This window comes from Aphelocoma coerulescens, chromosome 3 (genome assembly GCF_041296385.1).
Source record: "Aphelocoma coerulescens isolate FSJ_1873_10779 chromosome 3, UR_Acoe_1.0, whole genome shotgun sequence".
NCBI classification, from domain to species: Eukaryota; Metazoa; Chordata; class Aves; order Passeriformes; family Corvidae; genus Aphelocoma; species Aphelocoma coerulescens.
Genome location: NC_091016.1, coordinates 19,064,730 through 19,084,859, shown reverse-complemented (window position 1 = coordinate 19,084,859; position 20,130 = coordinate 19,064,730). Strand labels below are relative to the sequence as shown.

At 45.8% G+C, this 20,130-nt stretch overlaps 1 protein-coding gene across 7 annotated transcripts in view; it reads right to left on the bottom strand.

The window, feature by feature from the left end:
• Positions 1-6,569: 6,569 nt before the first annotated feature.
• Positions 6,570-20,130, bottom strand: part of CAPN13 (calpain 13) — a 69,549-nt gene continuing 55,988 nt past the window's right edge. For all 7 annotated transcript variants that reach the window (XM_069009311.1, XM_069009310.1, XM_069009313.1 and 4 more), the window contains 9 exons: positions 19,702-19,764; positions 18,611-18,668; positions 17,994-18,061; positions 16,375-16,443; positions 15,186-15,264; positions 12,350-12,466; positions 9,964-10,019; positions 8,894-8,939; positions 6,570-7,073 (listed from right to left, as the gene is read on the bottom strand). In XM_069009311.1, the coding sequence (XP_068865412.1) occupies positions 8,913-8,939; positions 9,964-10,019; positions 12,350-12,466; positions 15,186-15,264; positions 16,375-16,443; positions 17,994-18,061; positions 18,611-18,668; positions 19,702-19,764 (537 nt within the window). In that variant the 3' untranslated portion in view covers positions 6,570-7,073; positions 8,894-8,912. The remainder of the gene's footprint in view (positions 7,074-8,893; positions 8,940-9,963; positions 10,020-12,349; positions 12,467-15,185; positions 15,265-16,374; positions 16,444-17,993; positions 18,062-18,610; positions 18,669-19,701; positions 19,765-20,130) is intronic.

Sequence of the window (20,130 nt, the reverse complement as noted above, 5' to 3'; positions counted from 1 at the left end):
AGGGGGTTTTTTTTGTTAATGTTATGTTAGAAATACATCATTACATTCAAATAATCAAAGGCTTTTGCTTAGTATCTCATGCAAAATTCCCATCTCAGTAACAGCAGTCTGTTCATTAGAGAAATGATTTCTTTTTAATGTGTGACTCATGAATCCCTCTAATGTAGGTCAGTGGGAATGTGTGTCAATCCACCACCAGCACAGAGGGCACATCCTGAGGCACAGCCCTGATGGCTCAGTGATGACACCACAGCTTCCTGAACCTCTCAGCAGCTTTGCAAGCAGCTTCTGGCCCTTGCCTTCCTCAGTTTGGAGCTTCCAGCTCGAAAAAGCAAAGCTGTTCACTCAGCCTGCTGCCTCTTGGATGTGACTGCTGTCCAACAGCATGACCCTCTCCCGACCTCAGGGACGAGGAGAGTAATAAGGCCTTAAAGTGAAATTGCACAAGGGTAAAACCCCAGAAATTATTTTTACAAACGTGGTTTAATGGGAAAAGGCTGCTTCTATCCCATATTCTGAATTTGGCTTTAAACTCAGCCTGCAGTCTAAGAAGTGCCTGCAAGGCCATGCCTTCACATCTCAGCAGCAGAGCTGAGTGATTACAGATGTCTGCCTTTCCTAGGACTTGTTCACATGAAGCAAACATTAAGTAGGAGAGCTGGATCCATCGCCTGCTCCAAGAGCTGAGCCAGAAGTGCTGTTTCCCAGCATCTGTTAGCATAGAGCTGTCAGGTGAGCTGTCTGTCAGTGCCTGGAGGGAAACGGGCTTTGTAAGCCCTCCAGGTTATCCCTGTCAGCACCAGGAGCAGGGTCAGAGCCTGCAGGAAACAGACTTTCCCATGGATGTGGTGACCCAGGTCCACATGCAGGAGTATGCTGAGATCTCTTAGCTTGCCTGCAGTGACTTTCCCAGGCCCTGTGATTTTGTTCCAGGGCAGTAAAACACAGAAACCTCCCCAGAGCATCTCTGCAGTCACCTCTGGCACAGGCACTTGCTGGAGGGGTTGGTGCTTGCACCAGGAAACTTCTGAGTTTGCCTTTGCTTCCCTGTACTCAGGCCCATCCATGCCCAACTTCACTGCTCCTCTTTCTTTATTCCAGCCAGGCCATGGAGTATCCTCCTGCCCCATCAAAGTTCAGAGAGTTTCTCACGCCTCCTTTCGGGAAGGAGGAATGATGTCAACCCTTTCCTGGGCCAGGGCCAACACCCAAATTAGGAGTTTGCAATGCTGAGTGTTACAAAGGCCACTTAGAATTCAGAATTCCCCTCTGCTGCCTTCAGTGAGAATTCTGCCTGGCAACCAAGGCCCAGAGGAAAATATCCAGGTTCACCACAGCATATTGCTCCTTTTGGCTTTCTAATATCTTCAGCCTGATGTGGAAGGCTTTGTCCAAGGGACCTCAGTGGGAACCAATGATATCTGGAAGCCATGGGTCAGGTGTCCAATTCATCTTCTAAATTTGATTAAACATTGTGCTGGCCATTACTGACTACCCTGAAAGCTTGAAACTTAATTTTTTTCTAATGGGGAAAAAAATCCCTTGGTTTCATCTGATATAATAATGAAAAGGAAAGGTTTTATGCCAATGTCTAGGAGAAATAAAAAAAGTATCAGAAAAAGAAAAATCTGGCACTCATAACTACAATTTTCTTTTAACATTCTTCTTGCAATCCAGTAAAAGCAAGACAGCCTGACACTCTCAATTTCATTTCACATCTCCTATCACCTCTGACTTCTAGAGCATGTGGAATGCCAGTTTGAAAAAAAAAACCAAAAACCCCAAATCCAAACAACTAGACACATTAACATTTCTACAGGTTAATGACTGTGTTTAGGTCCTGCAAATCATACACACCGTTGGTAAGCAAAGCACCTTTCTGCTCCATGGATGGAGATGTAACTTGTGTCCCTCAGAGATAAGGAGAAGGGGGTTTAGGCCATGAAATCCAAGCATGATGGAGAAGATTCACCCCACAGCTGTGCTTCCCACCTTGTCTCAGCATTTCTCCCTGTATGGAGCTGGGAGCCATTACTACAGCCCAGCTCCTCGGCATCAGGCAGACGAAACAAGTAAAGAGGACAGGAGGGTGGCTATAAGACACAGGATGGGCAAGAGCCATTCCTCCCACTTTTCACTGCAATATTCCTGCAAATTTTTTATTGTGAGGAAGCTCTACTCCACTAAGCTGCTTTTTCCCTGATTTCAGGTTAGAAGAACTTTTGCAATCTGCTCTGCTGACTCAAAATGCCTATGGGATATCGCCCTAGAGAATACACATTCTATTGAATGCCAAGTACCTTTCATATAGGCAATAGTATTCCCTCCCTCTCTCCATGGTAGGTATTTCAGTTCAAACCCTGGGAATGCTTCAGGAGATGCATTCATCATCTGGCTGAATAATTCAGCATATGGAGATGATCTATTTCTTCCCCTTTTCTTGAATGCATTGCTTTTAAATGCATAATACTGTTTGCACAATAATCTTTCATCTCACACAGCCAGCCACGATACAGAGGTATTTCTGTGGCAGCTTTGCCTTTGATGCTGGATGCCATCAAATCTAATGGATGGCATGTAAAGCAAGGAAATAATATTTCCTCAAGTGGAAAGCTGTATGTATTATTTAACCTGCACCAGCCTTACATGGACTAGTTTTTCTCTCGGGGAAAGGACATGGGCTGGCTCTCCCAGACCTTTGGTATCCCAGAAATAATGCCAAGTTTTCTTGAGGTGCTACAACAAAGATCCTTCCCATGGTGGTTTAAGGAGGGAAGGGCAAGGGAAGGACCTGGATTTAAGTCTTGCAATACTTCAAGCCCTTCCCAGGGGCTTTGTGAGGAACAGGTTTCTGCCTGCCACGTGCTGCGAGCAGTGAGACAAGCTCAGGCCAGGGAGCCTCTAGATGTCACTGCCAGGCAGCAGAAATGGACCCCAGAGCCACAGCGGGCTGGGGACACCCGGCCCCGGCACAGCCGGAGGCAGGGACACAGGGTAGCAATGGCCAGCCTGGTGGGGGCGTTGGGAAACCTGCTCTGAAGGGGCTGCTGCGCTTTGGGACTGCCCGGGCATCCCCCTCCCCAGGGCTGGAACCGTGCAGCTATTGCAGGGTGGGACCAGGTGCAAGGAGCGTGGCCAGGAATTGCAGGTTCAGGTGTTTCGTGTACGGAACTGCCAGGTAAGAGTGAAATGTTTGAGCTGCAGCCCTGCAGCAAGGAGATCCTAAAGACAGGTGCTGAGGTTAAGCTCCATAGTGCCAAATAGAGCTGGCACCCCCCACCAGAGAAGTGATCCCAGCATTTGCCTGTGCTCCTTCTGAGCCACCATGGGGAGGGGTCTCTCCTGACAGAACTTCCATTGCCTCCTACTCAGAGAAGTACAAGCAGCTCTTCTGAGAAAGGGCCACCATCTGGCTGAGGGTAGCAGCAAGAGCTGAGCGTTCCCAGGCACCCCTCCATGTTGGTATTCCTCCACTGGAATACCAGTCCCTCGCTGCTGCACCCTTGCTTGAGAGAGGCCTGTGGGTCTGCAGCCCGTGCTCAGGGCATTTGCAGTGGCTGCTCCCTGCTTTGAGAAATGCATTGCATTAAGAAACAAAAATAAAAATCATTAGTGCACACCATAAAGTGCACAGGCCAGTGGGCTGCTCACAGCCAGAGTCAAAGCCAGCCCTCCCCTCTCTAGCCATGCACGTGGTTATGGAACAGTGAGCTTTTTTTTTAGCTTGAAAAATATTATAGTTATTCTGTATAAATTGAAGCAGCAGTTCCTTTGTGAGAGACCTGAGGCGCAGCAAAAGGTGGAGAGGGAGGTTCAGTTACCCCACAACTGGCCAGGGACACCCCCAGTCTCCCATGCCACAACAGCAGGATGTATTCACTGAGGCATGGGCATCAAACCACAGCCTCCCAGGTGCTTGGGAAAGCCTTGATCCAGGCTGCATGTTCAGGAAACAGACCCTGTAGGTAACACATGTGAGAACTTCCTCCTCTGTCCATCTTGGCATGATGTGGGCACAGCCTTTGCCAGGCAGATGTAAGACATGGGGCCTTTGGGTCTCAGGAGGAGGGCAGCAAACAGCAGGGCTTCAAGATTACATCCAGAGATTATGCTTGCAGGGTCAGCTGTCACCACTTCTGCACCAAAGTCCTTCTAATGCTAATGGTTGGCTTAGATCCTACCTAATTTCATCAGCTCTATATCCCATCTCCTGTGCTAGGGAGTTCAGCATCACTAATCTCATCTGCTTCAGCCTGCTTCTTACCCTCTCAAGGGCTTTAGCCTCATGAAGATTTAAAAATAGAGCATTTGTTTGAGGTCCTTCTCTTCAATTTCTAACAGCAGATTCTCTTAGGGCTTTTCAGACTTGTGTCCCTCAGGACCAGGAACTGATTTTAATCAAAAAAATTAGAGATGATACTATCATAATTGGATGAATCTCAGAGCCTTCACAAGTGCCAGAAACCTCAAGGGGCCTGAACTCACATTTCAGTGCTGGCAAACACAGTTGAAGGGGCACAAAGATTTTAATAGGGACACCATCCCCACAAAGTTGGCCTTCACAGCCTAATCATGCACAGATGAGAAGTTTTCTCTCTGTATCTAACACCCCACTGATCTGAGCTGCCTTTGTTTTCAGTGTTGGCCTGTGTATTTGTGAAATGTATTAAGCTTCTTGTTGCTTTTGGTAATAATAGTCACTGCTGTATTATGGCCAAATCATTGCTTTTCCCCCTTATTGACCCTTTTTTTTTCAGGCTACCAAACACCCTTGACTTTGCTTGTGGGATGGTTAATCAACAAGTCTGTCACAATGATGGATTCTTCCTGAATTGTTGCTTAATTAGCTTGGTTGGAGGTATAAATCAAGTGGAATACCAATTCTTCCAATGCCACAGACAGGCAGCCATGCTCAGCTTGACAGCAGTGCGTTATTACTCTGCCCCAGTGCAGGATCAGCCTGCAGGCACCAGCCTGCAAACCCAGGGGGGACATGGGTGGGTTCCTGAGAGTGCTGGTGTGCACAGAGCACACATGGCTGGGTGAAGGGCTGGTGGGATGGAGCTGAAGGTGGGCTCTGCAGGGGCTCTGTGCCTGGGGACACCCCCCAGAGCATCATCCCCAGCAGCTGCTCACGGGGAGACAACCCATGGGTCGCTGATGTTTCTCACCTGGGGTGCCTGGTGTCTGTGCCTGCTTTTTAATAAAGAGGAGACATTTCAGCCTGTGGCCAGACTGAGTTATGAGACAAGGATCTTTGCCTCCTGACAGGCAGAATTGCCTTCCACAGAAAGGCAATTACGCATCGCAACAAAAGGAGAAGTAATACATTGGCTGCAAATTAAGATTTTTAAGATTGATCTTAATGGCTTGGTATTTTTATAGATGAGGCTTTCACACAACAAGAATGTATTTAAACCAGTTGACTTGAACTGAATTTTGCAACTTTAACAGAGATTACTTCTCTGTAGCTACAAAGAGCTTGTTCCCAGCAGGTCTGAGCCATCTCAAGCACCCCTGAACTGTGTGGTGGAAACCATCCAGAAGTACTTTAAGTTTTTCAATTACCCTTTTTGAATTCCCAGGCTAAGCTACATAAACCTTTCTCTGAAATGGTTCTACTAATAAACCTTTTTAGCAAAGCATATTTCTTTTGCCATGGTCCCCCTTTTATCTTCTCTCTTCGCCAACATTTGCAGAGGGCTTAATTAGTGATTAATGATTTCAGGTGGGGATGTGTAAGTCTCACTTTGGAGAAGGAATCAGTTTGTTCAAAAATTACTGAAAAAATATTAAAATAGTCCAATTTTACTGATTTCCCCTTCCTCTCATTTTCAGTGGAAGAGTGAGTTCAGTGGCCTCTCTTGCCTAGGACCTACCTACATGAGTAGTGCTCTCCAAGTTGCTGAATGAGGCACTGACACAGATTGAGCTCATGATAACAAAGCTCTGGGTCTCTTCTTTACCTTGTGATGTAGTTGTTGCTCCAGTGTGCAACATCTCCCTGCCAAGTGGGTAAATCTGTTGCTAGCATGTGGATGCCTCAATGGAAACTTGTGCAGAGGGTCTGGGTGAGGCACGGTGTGAATTATATTGCCATGGCAACCCTGGATTTCTTTCATCCATCGACATTTGCATCCTTCTTTTCTGGCATTTTCACAGACTCTTCAAAGATTATTTTTTTTTCAATAGCTGAGTGGAATAAATCACTAAATTTGCTGTTATTGCCATGATAAAAAAGTATGAAAATGAAGTTCATGTGTGGGTACAGAAAGGTTTCAGTTATTTTCCAGGTTTAAGTTAAATTTTTGAGCAGGAATTATGTCTGAGAAGCCTTACATTTTTAAAGACATCAGGACAGAGGAAGAGAATGCAGTTCAGATAAACCTGTCTATTCCCAGACAGTCCCAATATAGATTCGGGAAGTCAGAAAAAAGCACTGAACAATCTGTTCTGTATCTCTAATATGCCACCCCACTGCTGTAGCAAATAAAATAGAATCCCTATAGTTGATGAACTCAAAAATGCTCCAGACTTTTTTTTTTCTAATTTATTAATAAAAATTATAAAGAGAATCAAAAAGCTTCGGGTGTTATTTATGAATTATGACTAATTTCTTCAATCATTTTCTGGCACTTATTAATGGCACACAAGAAAATTAAGGAATAATTCAAATAAAACTGTGCCTTAATTTTTTTTGTAACTTACATCTTATACACTCCTTTCACACAAAAGGCAGGGATCTGTTCTTTTTCACAATGGAGTTAATGGAGCTGTTCCTGGCTTCTGTACTATTTACAAGAAGAGGAGAGGAGATTACAGTCAACACTTCCAGCTTGCCCAGACCATTAAGTACTACCAGCTTGTCCATGGAGTGCTTTCATTAGCAATTCTTCTCTCTCCAAGGCACCTCCAGTTTGCCTGGAAAGGACTCTTCATCCCAGCATCTGAGTACCACCAAGCAGAAGGACACCTGGCTTCACTCCTTCACAATGGTTTTTCAAGAACTCCGTGGATGGCTTTTGTATGGGATGGCCTTGGGCACTGTTCTACTGAGGAGGAAGAAAAGTCACCTAAAACAGAGGTAAAGAGACTCACTCAGAAAACATCCAGCTTCAGGTCAGCCTTTAGGGATCACTAATGGGAATATTTTTGCCAAGAGAATTTCTTCAGCAAATGCCAAGTGTGTTTTCCCACATCAATCACAGTTTGTTAGGCTCCAGTTTAAACAGTTCTGGTCCTCTGAGGCTCCTGTGCCATGACTGCCCAGGCTCTAGCTGCAAGTGTCTGCTAATTTGCTCAAGTGAAATGCTTACAAACACCCTACAGGCAGGATTTCATTCCAAACTGGTAAGTGAAAATTATGATTAATTATATATTCCCAGAAGTTATGATCAGTTTATGAATGATTCATGAAAAAAAAAAAAGACTAAATAGACTATGAATATAATTTGCAAGCAATAATTTAAGCAACTTCATCTCCAAAGGCAAGGTCCTTCTCATATTTACCTAATGATAGTCTACAGTGCAAGTGCTGGGTGCAGTTGTTGTGAATATTCTGTTTCCACACATCAACATATTAAAATGCAGGTTTGGACCATCCACAGCTCTGAATGCAAAGGGCAGACTTTCAAACAAACAACTGTTTGCAAGCAGAACTCAGAGGGGTGAAAGCATCACAGTGCTGAGTGCTGAAGCCCAGCTCCTGCCACAGCTGGACACACTGGATGTAACCAGGAGCCAAGAGAGAGGAGCAGCTGGGCATAAATGTTATCCTGGAGTCAAGGTGAAAGACATGGAGCCATCCCTGCCTTGGCTCTGAACCTACCATGCTTTCTCCCTTGGGGAGTGTAATTTAAACCCCAGTTACAAATTGCCCCTTCCAACTTCTCACCAAAGCTGGCATCCAGAGCAAACTGCCTTCAGAAACAGGGTGTGAATACCAGAGATGCTGTTCATGATTTATTTATTATTGTAATTCCTGTCTATAGGAAGGCTTATCTGGATGCAGTTCATGGATTTCAAAGAATGTCATGGGTTTGGGTTTTTTACTCCATTTTTGGACCGGGCTGACAAGGAAAGTGTCCAACTTTGCCCAAGGATGGTCCACAAATTCCTGGGGTCAACCACCCCTGCACTTCATGTTTTCTCTAAGGATTGGGTTTCATCCCTGTTTTCTCCTCAGTGAGAAATGTCTGGGACCAGCACTAACACTCTAACACTGCAGCTGGAACAGTGGCATCCCAAAGGGTTAGCAGAAGCCCGATGGCCAAGATGGTTCTTGGTGTATAAACAGCACAAGTTTTGCAGGAAAGGGCAGAGTCTTCCGTGAGAACCAAGCAGCAAAATCAGAAAGTCCAGAGGAAGGAAGTCCCTCTCTAAGTGTGACATAAAGTGAGCAAACATCAAAAGAAGCACAAGATTGGGACTGCTGTTCAAATGTAAACCAAATCACATAATTCAGTTAAAAATGTGAAATCAGATTGACCAAGAAATCTAAGTTACTGTGTATGCCCACCCTTTATTTGACTTTACATTTGCTGCTGTGTAAGATATGCAGAGGTAATTGCACCCCTCAGAAGAAGACAAAAGAAGTCCTGCTCGCTCATCTATTATCTCAGGTGGGGGGACAAGTTTCAGCTGAGCCACTGGTGGTCTGCTTGACTGGTCAGGTCATCAGCAATTCCCCAGAAAAAATAGCCCAAAGTCCAATTCCCTTTGAAGCCCCTCTCATGCTGCAGCTCTCATCCCTTTCCCTCTTCCTCTCACAGCTCCTTCTCTGAAAACCCCCCCATAACCCCAGGCTGAGCTTCCTGCAAGGGCCCCACTCACATTCACTGTGGCCACTCCAAGGGCCCCACCCTCTCTTGTCAGCACCAAGGAGATTTCTTACCATGAGCTCTGGCATCTCTTTACGTGTACATGACAAGAGTCAGCCACTGGAAAAAGGAGAAGAAAAAGTGCATTTAGATAAGGATGGTACACCAAGTCTTCAGACGTGTCTCAGGACCTTCAGGGGAGACCCAATGACTGTAGTCCTTTTGTACTGCACAGGGATAGGGAAGGGATTTTGGAACTGCCTCTTTCCCTTATTACAATTCAGACCCAGAAACACTTTCCGTATGTTGTTTTCCATGATAAATTATTGCAGCAGCTGCAGCAGGAGCAGTTGCTGAGAAAGGGTGGCACCTGCCTGACTGCATGTGGAAGGGATAGCAACTCCTGGGAACCTGGCTGCCCTACAGACTACCCTATAAAATAGGTTCAGGTCCTCTGCTTACCAACTGTGCTCTGCCCTTGGTGCAAAACAGATTTAATGAACGATGAGGCTCTGCATTAACCACAGAGTGTAAACAGAAACTGGCAAGATTGTAAAAGGCTTTTTTAAAAAATCCTTTTAAACACTGGGTTGTCAAATAACAGTCCCCAGACTGATAAAATGCAGTACTCAGGCATATCACTATGGAGCACAGCAGGATTTTTGCTTCAGACTAGCTGATAAAAAGTCTGATGTATCCCCATTCAGCGAGCTATCCTTCAGGCTGTGCTTTTAAGACAAACAGCAGCAGCAAGCATTTGTCTGCTGTTTCTTTCTTAAAACCAAATGTTTTGCAATTCGGGATTAACAGATGGGGCAGTAAGAAATGAGGGCATGTATATTTTTTTGTCACTTCCTCAAAGACACTTTGAGCAGTGTTTCCAGCAATGACAGGCTGGTGTCAGGAAGGGAAGACTCTGTGCCTTGGCCATGGATGGCCACCTCTGTGTACAAGTGGGGCCAGGGAACCCCAGGGAAACACCTCCCACACAGGATGTACTTCCAGCCAGGCAAAACCTTCAGCACTATTTGCTAGGACAAAAGCCCTAGCAACATACATCACACATCATCTTTAACTTCACCCTTCTGCTAGCATGTGGTCCCACTGTGGAGCTGGAGAGAAGAGAAGGCAGGTGTGCTCTTACCTCCATTGCCGTCATCAGAATTTGTGATCCACCCTCTGCTAAGTTTTGGAATGCATCTAGGGGCAGAACAAAGAAAATCTTATTTCATGAGGAGGAAGCAAGAATGCAATGCAGACATAAGGCTGTGGCAGCTGAGGAGCACAATCCCTGTGCTGGGATGCTCTGCCTGGCTCAGGTGTCCTGCCTGGCCACGTCTCATTTCCGTGCTGGGTACCCCTTCTGCCTTGGCCCTCGGATCACAGCCTGGGAAGGCATCCCAATTTCGGGGCCAGAATTTGGCAGAAGTGTAGGGACAGGCAGTGCTCAATGTGGCTGCTTTCATCTCCTCTCATAATTTGTTTCAATTGTTTTCCTGCCTGAAGACTGACAGGAGCACGGTGAACTAATGAAACACATCTTCCCACAGGGAAACTTCCTGTTGGTCCTTTTCCATCCTCCCTGGCAGTGAGTGATCGCAGTGTGCCCTAAAGAAAGTGATTCTCTTGAAGTCATTAGTATGCCTTGCAAGCTTTTTGCAGGGAATATAAATGCAGATGCTGCTGTTATTCAGCTAGAGTTTGAAATTAACATTGCTGAAAGTTTTTTTTGACAGAACACTTTGCCATCAAAAAATTTAAATCCATTCAAATATTGTTACTCTATGTGCATATTTATATTGCAACATGTCTAGGAGAAGTCTTCAAACCCAAGTGTTTGGATAAACTCAAAGCACAGTATTTTGAGGGTTTTTATTTATTTAGAAATTACTTTTTCCCTAGAAATGTGCTGTTATAAACAGTAATAAAAAGTTGAAACAAATTTAAGTCTGTCTATCCTTGAATAACACATTTCTCTGGGAGCCTGGAGTTTCCCACCCTGAACGGAAAAGACTTTCTAAGATCATCAATGTTTCAAAACCTGCCCAGCCTTAGCAAAAAGGCTTCTGGGAGAGGGTAGGAAGAGGGCACCAGGGCTCACCTGCCCCTTAGGAGGCCACCAGAGCTACCTGTATGGCCCAGAGCAGAGAGGAAAGGTAGCACACCCAGCCTACACTGCTCTGAAGAAAGGCACAGAACAAGGAAATCCTCATGTTGTGCCCAGTCCCTTGACAAGGCTGTGTTTGCAGGGCTGGGCTTGCACCCAGCAGTCTTTTTAGGAAAAAATGGCAGCACTGAAATTACCTCCTCTGGGCAGAGGTAAGTGCCTCTTTACTGCTTCATTAACTCCAGTTAAATAGAATTTGCAAAGAAGCTGCTGCTTTTGGTTTGAGTCTCATCTCTGGCTATCTTGAAAGGATGAGTAATGATTTAATGGGACAGATTTTATATTCCCTGCTGCATTCACATCATCATAAAGGTTGACTGCCTTTTATTCCCACTTGGAACCCTTATCCTCTCCTGTAACAAACTGATTCACAATGATCTGAAAAGTTTGAGAACTGTATTCCACATTAACCCCTCTGTAAAGTGGTAACTGAAAGAGTGGAGAGCATTTTAAGATTCTCATTACAGACAGCAATGAAACTTTCAGAGGCTCCTTTCCGCATGGATGCAAAGGATTTGTCTTTACATTGGCACTTAAAATGTAAAAGGATCTTTTTTAAATGAAAAAAAAAATACTATGGCACTAATTTAGGCATAAGAACTTTCATCTACAGCAAGTGACATGTATAATCATGACAAATGGGTGTTTACAAGCTTTTTTTTTTTTTATGAAAGCATTAAAATCGGGACACGCTCTGATTTTACACCACTTTCAGAGCCGCTTCTGCTGTACTCCCTTGAAATGGGATTTTAGGCAGTGTCATCCAAGCAGATCTGCTGACCACTATTAGCCCATTAAACATCAGTGCAAAAAACACATGGGAGAAAATGAATGCTCGTTTCCACGCACTGCTGAAACCCAGCTCATTCCAAAGATGGAATAAATTGCTGTAGCAATTTTCTAGCACAGGGGTCACAGTTGCTGGCTTCTTTTAACTACCAGACTCTCCAGTCAAAATGCTTATTATTAGAGTAGCAAAAACTATGATTTCGTAAAACAGAATTTCATTTCCATTCAGGCAAAAGCTCATTTACAGACACTCCTTCCTTGCAAGTGCCAGGCAATAGGTGGATGCAACACAGGGCATGGGTTTGTTTATCCACGGAGGATACTGGGCTTTCTCCTCACCGAAAAACTGAGACAACTTCACTGAACACTAAACTGCTCTCTAGCAGCCAGTTGCTCCAGTGGGCAGGAGATAAACCTGGCTCCTGGCAAACAGGCTGACTTGGGGGAGGTTTGTCACTTCCAAGCGGCGCTGTTAGACGCGTATTATTGTGTTTTGCGTCGTGTCCCTTGTCCCCTGCCGCTGCTCTCAGCCTGGTTTGCAGGCCACCCTGCTGCCAGGGGCCCTGGCACTCACGGGTCATGGTGTCGAGGCGCAGCATGCAGCACACGAAGTCCGAGAAGCCAACCCTGCCGGCAGCATCGCCGTAGCGCAGCGTCATCAGGCGCAGCAGCTGCGCCGTGGTGGCCAGACCTGCCGAGGGAAGAGGACAGGGACGTGCTGGGAGGGGATGGAGCGGCTCTGAGGGCCTCCTGCACCCTGCCAACAAGCTGGGGGCACGCTCAGCCCCCCGCCCTGTCACGCATTCCTGGACAGCCATTCCCCAGCTTCGTGCCTGAGAGTCGGGGTAGGGTGATGGAAAACTGAAGCTGTCTTACTCGCTGACTCCCATTGTGGCTTAAGTCAGCAAGCAGCAAACACTGAGCTAACTAATCTAGTGTTATCTTGCTTTGCCTTTTTAGCTTTTATTTTCTATAAGAAAGGGCGATTTTCTTTGGCTCATAACTGTAAAAGTGTGAGCCTAGCACAACACCACTGGCTCTTTCTGCTAAAGAGGCAGATGCTGCATAGCATGCCTGGGATTCTTAATTTTTACATTTTCTCTTCTATTAGAAAATGGTGAAGGGTGCATTTCTTTTTTATTAGCTGATAATTCAGTATTTGTGTCACAGTCTGTTTGGATGGAAATTGGTATTCAATTGAATGAACAAAAATTGCTTTTTAGAATGATTCTTTTATTAGTTAAATAAAACTACCCTGAATCTGCTGGCTGTGTAAGAGGAATAATTTAAATATATTTTGCACTAAAAGCTGATTTGCGAAACAAAAGGGAAATTTTCTGCAGAGAGCTGGACTGATAGCTTTAGTTTAATGCCTTCTCTGAGACTTCAGAAAAGTCTCATTTGCTCACTCCAGGTTTTAGTAGCTCAGCTGGATGTGAAGTAACTTTCCTGCTTTTTCAACCAGCTCTAAACTTTTCCATTTTAAATAAACTCATCACGGAGTTAAATTAGTTGAAAAAGCAGAAATAAAAGAAATGGCTTCTCTACACCTGTGTAGGGAGAGAGAGAGCCAATGGAAGTTGTTTAGTACCACCATTGACAAACTCTGGTTGCATGAGCCTAGTTGGAGGTCTCCAGCAGGAAGCAGGTATACAGTGCTGAATAATTAAACAATGGAAATGCATTTGGACTTAAGATACATTTCAAATTGAGGTAAACCTGATTTTATATTCTTTTCATAGGAGAAAAAGATAGTAATTAGAAATAAATCTAATTAATGAAATGTCTTCTGTGATTCTGGTTTTAAACCACTGTAGCAGTGAGCAATGAATTCTATTTTTAACCTTTTGAAGACAGTGGGAATTCAATCAAGCTCTCTCCAGAGAGCAGATTCTAGCAAACATTGCTTTTGGGATGCTATAATCATGTCTTACACAAGTAAAACACCAACAATTTGGCCTGGTCAGTCTGGGATATACTTGCTCTCAAATCTGCTCACCCGGCAACGTCTCTCAATTAACCTCATCAAGCAGACTGAATGGTCAGTCCTCTCTTTTCACAAGACTTTTCAGCTGATTTGTAAGACTACTCCCCAAACCTTTTATCTGCTGGATTCCTCCCTCTGTTTTTAGCCAAGCTTTAAAATACAGACTTGATGTTTCCCTATCTATAAAAATTAATTTTAATCATTTACTGTTGCCAAAGAGGAGTTTGTAAACACATCAGGCCAGTGCTGCTGCATTTCAGGGCAGCACTGCTGTTCATGCAGCTGGCGTGCTTTACTCTGACCCGTCATTATTATTGGAAGCATGAGGAAAACAGTGAAAATTAGGCACACACTGCAGTGTTTTGTTGGGGAAAGCACTGAACACTTGAGGGAACAACTGGCTAGGAGCTGTATTTAGATACATTAATACCATTCCCAGAGGTAGCACCAAGCTCCTAAATGCCTTCTGAGGTTCCTACTTAGAAGCCAGGGCAGGGATCATCCCATTGCCAAGCCAGATTCAAGCACAGCTGTCTGGCTCAGAGGGCAGCAAGAGTGAGCTTATAATTTTCTTCCCCACTCAGAATGACTTGTGGCCAAACATGTATTGAATTTGCCATTTAACAGTGTCTTTTTATCCCTTCAAACAGCTGCATTGTTTTGGCTGACAGGACTTTTCCATGCACAGTTTTCCTCCCACTTTTCAGCAGAATAGCCCTCGCAACTTCTCCTTTGACATTTGGCTCATCATTTCTGAGCTCCTCAGGCAGATGCTGATGCTCTGCCCAGCTCTCAGCAGCAAAAAAATACACATGAATCCCCCCAGCTGATGGCTTCCAGGGATAGGAATCCTGCACCAGCTTCCTCCTGGGACAGCACCCCTCCGAGCTCCAGGGAGCCAAATGGGAGCTTCTCTACTGTACAGTTAAAAGGGGATCGCTGGGTCAGAGATGTATTTCATGCACAAAGTCTCTGTTGAGACGACCCAGCTAAAGTGCTTCGCTAAGGCACGCTCACTGAAAGTTTCAGCGCTCAGTAGCCAACAGAGGTCAGTGCAAACTAAATAAATGCCTGTCAGTGTGGCTTTCCCCTCTAGATTTAGTCGCTGCCCTGGAGAGAAACTGCAGGAACTGGGGCGACTGCAAGAATCCACTCTTCCTTGCTCCTTTCCTCTACTGGGTATTTCATCCATGACCTAGAGAGACTATGGATAAGCTAGCCTGGCCAGTGCTGCACTTCTCTGCATCTCTCTGCTGGCTCCCCAACACAGACCTCTGAGCAGAGCTGTGATCTAACTGGCATTTCTGTGAAATCCAAGCCACTTTCTCCCTAAAGCTCTTTTTTTCCCCCCTCTTTCTTTTTCATCCTTTCCTTCACTGCCACAGGGACAAGAAAGGGAGCTGCTCGGCACCTCTGGGCGTACCTGCTGCCTGTATTGCACTCTTCAGTTCAGCAACATCAAGAAATCCAGAATGGTTTCTGTCTTCCTTGCTGAAGATGTCCTAAAATACAGTGCAAAGACAGATTTCAAGCCCTTACCAGCATTCCCCACACTTACTACCACAAGCAGTTACGTATGTTCTCCTCCCTTAACAAACACACTGCAAGGAAGTTTAACAGGTGAGATGGGGAGGCCCTGACAAGGGAGACCCATTTTCAGAAGGCTCTGAGAGAATGTTACTGTGAAAGAAATCCCACTGTTTTGGGGGAAGAAGCCTTTGTGGGAAGAAGCCTTTTTGCTCACTCTCCATGGCTTATGTGTGTGAGAAAGCAATGAGAATAATCAACTTAATTGACAAAAAGACATTGTCTATAATATGCAGATTAAGCCAAGAGTCCCTCATACCCAGAATGGTGTGGGATCATCTTTCCTAAGACATCACAAGCCACACTTGAGGTGCTGTCAGTAGGAAGAGCACTGTGTCTAGACAGGGAACTGGCACTCTGTGTCCTAGGTGGCTTCAGACCATTTCAAGAGGGCTGAAAAAAATTGGAGCCCACCCAAATCTGAGTGTTCAGGAAACCTTCCTGCACCCATCCCGCACCAAGCTGGAGGGAGAAGGGCCATGACAGAAGCTGCCATGCATGCCCTGGCTGTGAATTTAGATGGAACCCTAAACACCATGCTCACTGCTTCCAGACCTAATGCTTGTCCCAGAACAGAGACATTTCTCCCAAAGCTTTCATCAGATCCTATACATTTCCACTAGAAACTGCAGCAATGAGGAAATGACATTTTCCAGATGACTCTGTTCAAGAAATCATTTCAGCGTAGAAAGTTTGTTTAAAAAAAAAAAAAAAATGCCAGTGGTGGCACAGACACCGCGATTTCCATCAAATTCTGAGCCTAATTTGCCTTCCTACCTTTCCCCTCAATGTTCCCTGGGCTGGAAAAGCCTGGGCTGCTCATTTGGAGCACTTTACACACACCACTGCCTCCCTAGCGTGTGAGGAGGGAACTCTGACCCGCTAAGCAAGCAGCCTTTGCAACGCTTCCCCCCGCAGCGCTTTGAGAGCACGGAGCATCTGCTCCCTGCTGCTGGAAAACCCCAGGGTACAGAATCCACAGCGTGCCCAGCATCCACAGCCAAGAGAGATCCACTGCCCTGTACCATGTACTTAGTGAGACTCCGCCAGAGGCTCCCGAACTCCTGCAGGGTGAGTCTCCCGTTCGAGTTGAGCTGTGCATTTAGTTAAGAATCGAGCACTTAATGAGAGCTAAACCTGGCTGTCTTTGTTCCCGAGGATGCTGCCTCTTCTGTTACTTTGTGTTGAGCTTTTCTGCTCTCAGTTGTGTTTAAATCCACCTTCTTTGCCTCATTGTACAGCTGCTCATGCCTGTGGCTCACAAACCACAAAAGGTTTCTATTTCTAAGGTGCCTTTAACCACAAGGGAAGCTGCAGTGACATTTAGCCCTGGAGCACAGACACCCCTGTGAATGAACATGGCCCCACGGCCTTGCCTCTGCATGGGGCACCACAGGATCTGCTCTTACTGGATCCTCCAGGAGAAAAAGCACTGAGGAGCCAAGAGCACGAGGAGATGATCCTGATGCCTTCTGTCAAAAGGCAGCAGCAGCCTCTGAGCCATGCACAAGACCCCAGGGGTGTCAGCAGGCATCCCCCAGGAATGCATGAAGGGCTGTGTCGGTGTGCCTGCTCCCCTCCACACTCCACCCAGGAGTCCTGGGCAGACCCAAAGCTCCTACCCTAATGCAGGATGGTGAAAACTCCCTGAAAGCAAAACTCATCACCAGTGAAATACAAGCAGACAAGTGCTACTGTCGTGGAACCTGAGTGAAAAAAGCTGATCCTGGCTTTGCAGGCCAGGATAGGTCACACTGTACATGGGTTATCTGCAGGCCAGAGAATTAAAAATCCATCCTGAGTTATAGCAGAGCAGAGGCTTTGTCAGCTCTTTGCACGTGCCATGCATTCACAGTGCCCATTTATCCCAGGACAGGCTTTGCAAAGGGGGAAATGTGTCTTTTGATAGCCAGATGCTGAAAGCTGGAAAGAGAGAGGGACTTCTGGTCATTTTTATTCATTCTCTGGCAGTTTTTAAAGGTCTGAAAATGTCTCAAAGGTTTTTCTAGGCATGGAGGAAAAGAGACAATGAGCAAGCAAGGGGGAAAGCCACACGAGGGAGAATGAATGTTTTCATCAAGGAGCCCTCTTGTTCTACAGTGCCCAGAAATGTACTTCTCATGTTGTCTTGTTAACAGTAAAAGGACTGAGTGATTCAGCTAAATAGGAAAGATACACTGGAAAGATAAAGATACACTGGAATGGCCTGCCAGGCAAGTGCCTGGGATTCAGCAGTGACAGTGTTTCTGCCCCTGACACCAGCATTGCTGGCAGCCTACTCAGGTGCCACCCCAGGCCAGCATGGTGCAGCCACCACAGAACAGCTAAGCTATGCCTAAACTCTGTCCTACCTCCTTGTCTCTGCTCTGCCTTAGACCCCACCCAAAGGTGAAGCTTAGCCAAGCCCCAGAGAAGGCAAAATGAGAGCAAAGAGTCAGCTGGCAGCAGAAGGTTGACCCTCACCTTTCAGCAGACATACCAGAGCCAGGGCATGCACAGCAAAGTCCTGCACAGACAGTTATTTATTGGGGACTGGGGCTAATATTTACTTGCAGGTTCTCACACAGGGATGCTCAGCTCAGCCATAACTCAAGGCAAGGATGGGCAGCACCAGGGAAGTTTATTGCTTCTGCTGAAAGGATACATCCATCAGGGCTAAAATGCCTCTGCATGAATCAAAGGTGAATCTCCCACCCAGCCTGGTCATCTCATCTGCAAGGATTGACAAAACAGAAGGAATTAGTGAGAGCAAGGGCTGTGACTGGCACCAGGACACTGTTCTGAGGGAAGGAGGACACCAGGCTGAAGGCTCACACAGCTGAAAAGCCCCAGCTCTGGTTCAGGTTCTTGAACAGCAGCAAGGGCTCTGTGCCAAGCTGAGAGAATCTGCACACCTCAGACATCTCTACCTTCCCCAAGGACAGGTGCCCTGTTTGGGCTCACTCTGCGCAGTCCCTGCCCACCTCTCCCTGCCTGGACGGAAACTCTTCCCTCTTGAAATAAGGAGAAGGGAAATAACAGTGAAAGAAAGGCCACTTATGCTGAATTATCAAGTCCTAAGAGCACTTTGAGCCTTGTGCATGGCTGAGTTGGCTCCAGCCCTCCAGCTGTGCCCCTCTCATGCTCTGATCCCACTGTGTGGTAAGCCACTATGAAGATTTTTAAAAGTCCATCAGGACATCACTAAATCCTGTGCCTAATTTACTCTAGTCTAAGGATAGGGAAGCACCAAAAACATTAGTTGGGCTGTAAAAGCTTTACCTTGCAAGATCACTTCATTAAGGAGTTGTTGCAGCTGTGAGGCATCAATAGTTGAACCCTAATGAAAAATAAAACACAAAGAGAGGTCTGTGAGCATAAAGTTTTCTCCTGTGTCACTTTCACCCAAAACTTCTTTTCTCTGGCACTGTGGCAGCCAAGAACCTCTGCTTATATATCAAAGGAGCAGCAGCATCCCCATGGGAGCATAACAAAGCCCTCCACGCTGCCAGCCCACTCCTGGTCCTTCCCTACAACTGCAGGGGAGTTACAGGCACTGCCATCCCCATGGGGTTTGTTCAGCAGGGATGGGACTCCACCAGCCCCGAGCTGGGGAGCTGTGGATGGGCAGGCCCAGCAGGCAGCTGTGTGAGCGGGCTGGGAACGCAGGCACTGCTGCCTGCTTCCCTCGGAGCGATCCCATCAGCGATCCCGGCCGCCTCCCTCCCGGGAGAGCCCCGGCACACCCAGCGTGGCAGCCCGTGCTCATTTTCACCTTCACACATTGATATAACCATTAACTGCAAGAGGTCCATTGTGCAGAGACTTTTGACAGTGATTTTTTTCCTCTTGACTAAGTCAAGGAGTTCTTTATAACAGTTTATTAAACCATTAAAAGCATCTCCTGTGAACACAGAGCTTGGCTCTGAAAGAGCAGGAATCAATTACTCAAACGCTGACTGATGTCTGGTTTCCAAGTGCTGAGAAGGCAAATGGAAAGTGATGCTGATGAGAGGGGGGAACTACCCAAGGCTTTCTAATTGCTTTCAGCAAATAAACAAACCAAACCAAAGGAAAAAAAAAAAAAGTACACATGCAAGCCCATCACCAGCACAACTATAAATCTCCAATATTCCACTGATAGATGGCACTAGACAATCTATCCCAGCTGAATGTCCCATTTTTCTGGGGGTTTTGGCAGGTCAATCAATACCATTTTCAGGGTATCCACTTGAAGATGGAGCTACATTTCAAAAAAAAAAAAAAATTCTAAATGGATTTGTATCAGCATCATAGATCAGTTTTTTCTTTTTGCAAGTCCACTTGTGGTTTTTTTATTATTTTTTTTCAACAAGATGTTTTAGAGAGGGTACCTGCTCAGCGTATTTCAGGAAAAGAGCCTTATAGGAGCTGTCCTGGTTCCATCTTGGCACATCCTGCATCAAAGACAAAGTGCAGACATAAATAATTCAGCTACAAAACAACTGGAGGTAAAAGTCTGCTGATACAAACAGCACTTTGGAGGGGCAGGGAATGTACAGCACGGGCTGCAGTTTTCACACCCCCAAAATAAAGTGGACTAGGAGTGAGCAACAGTTATTGCAATGAAGAAAGAAGCGTATTTTGGATGTTAGCAGTTAGTACAACTAGGAAGGAGCAGTTCAGGGCCTAAGGAAGATGACAGAACACATCCAGGGTGGAATTCAGCAAGTCAATACATGAATATAGAGATACAAAGCCTGATTCTTATTGCTGGACCCTGATTGGTACCACTGGCTCAGGGCATGTAAAGATTCATGTGA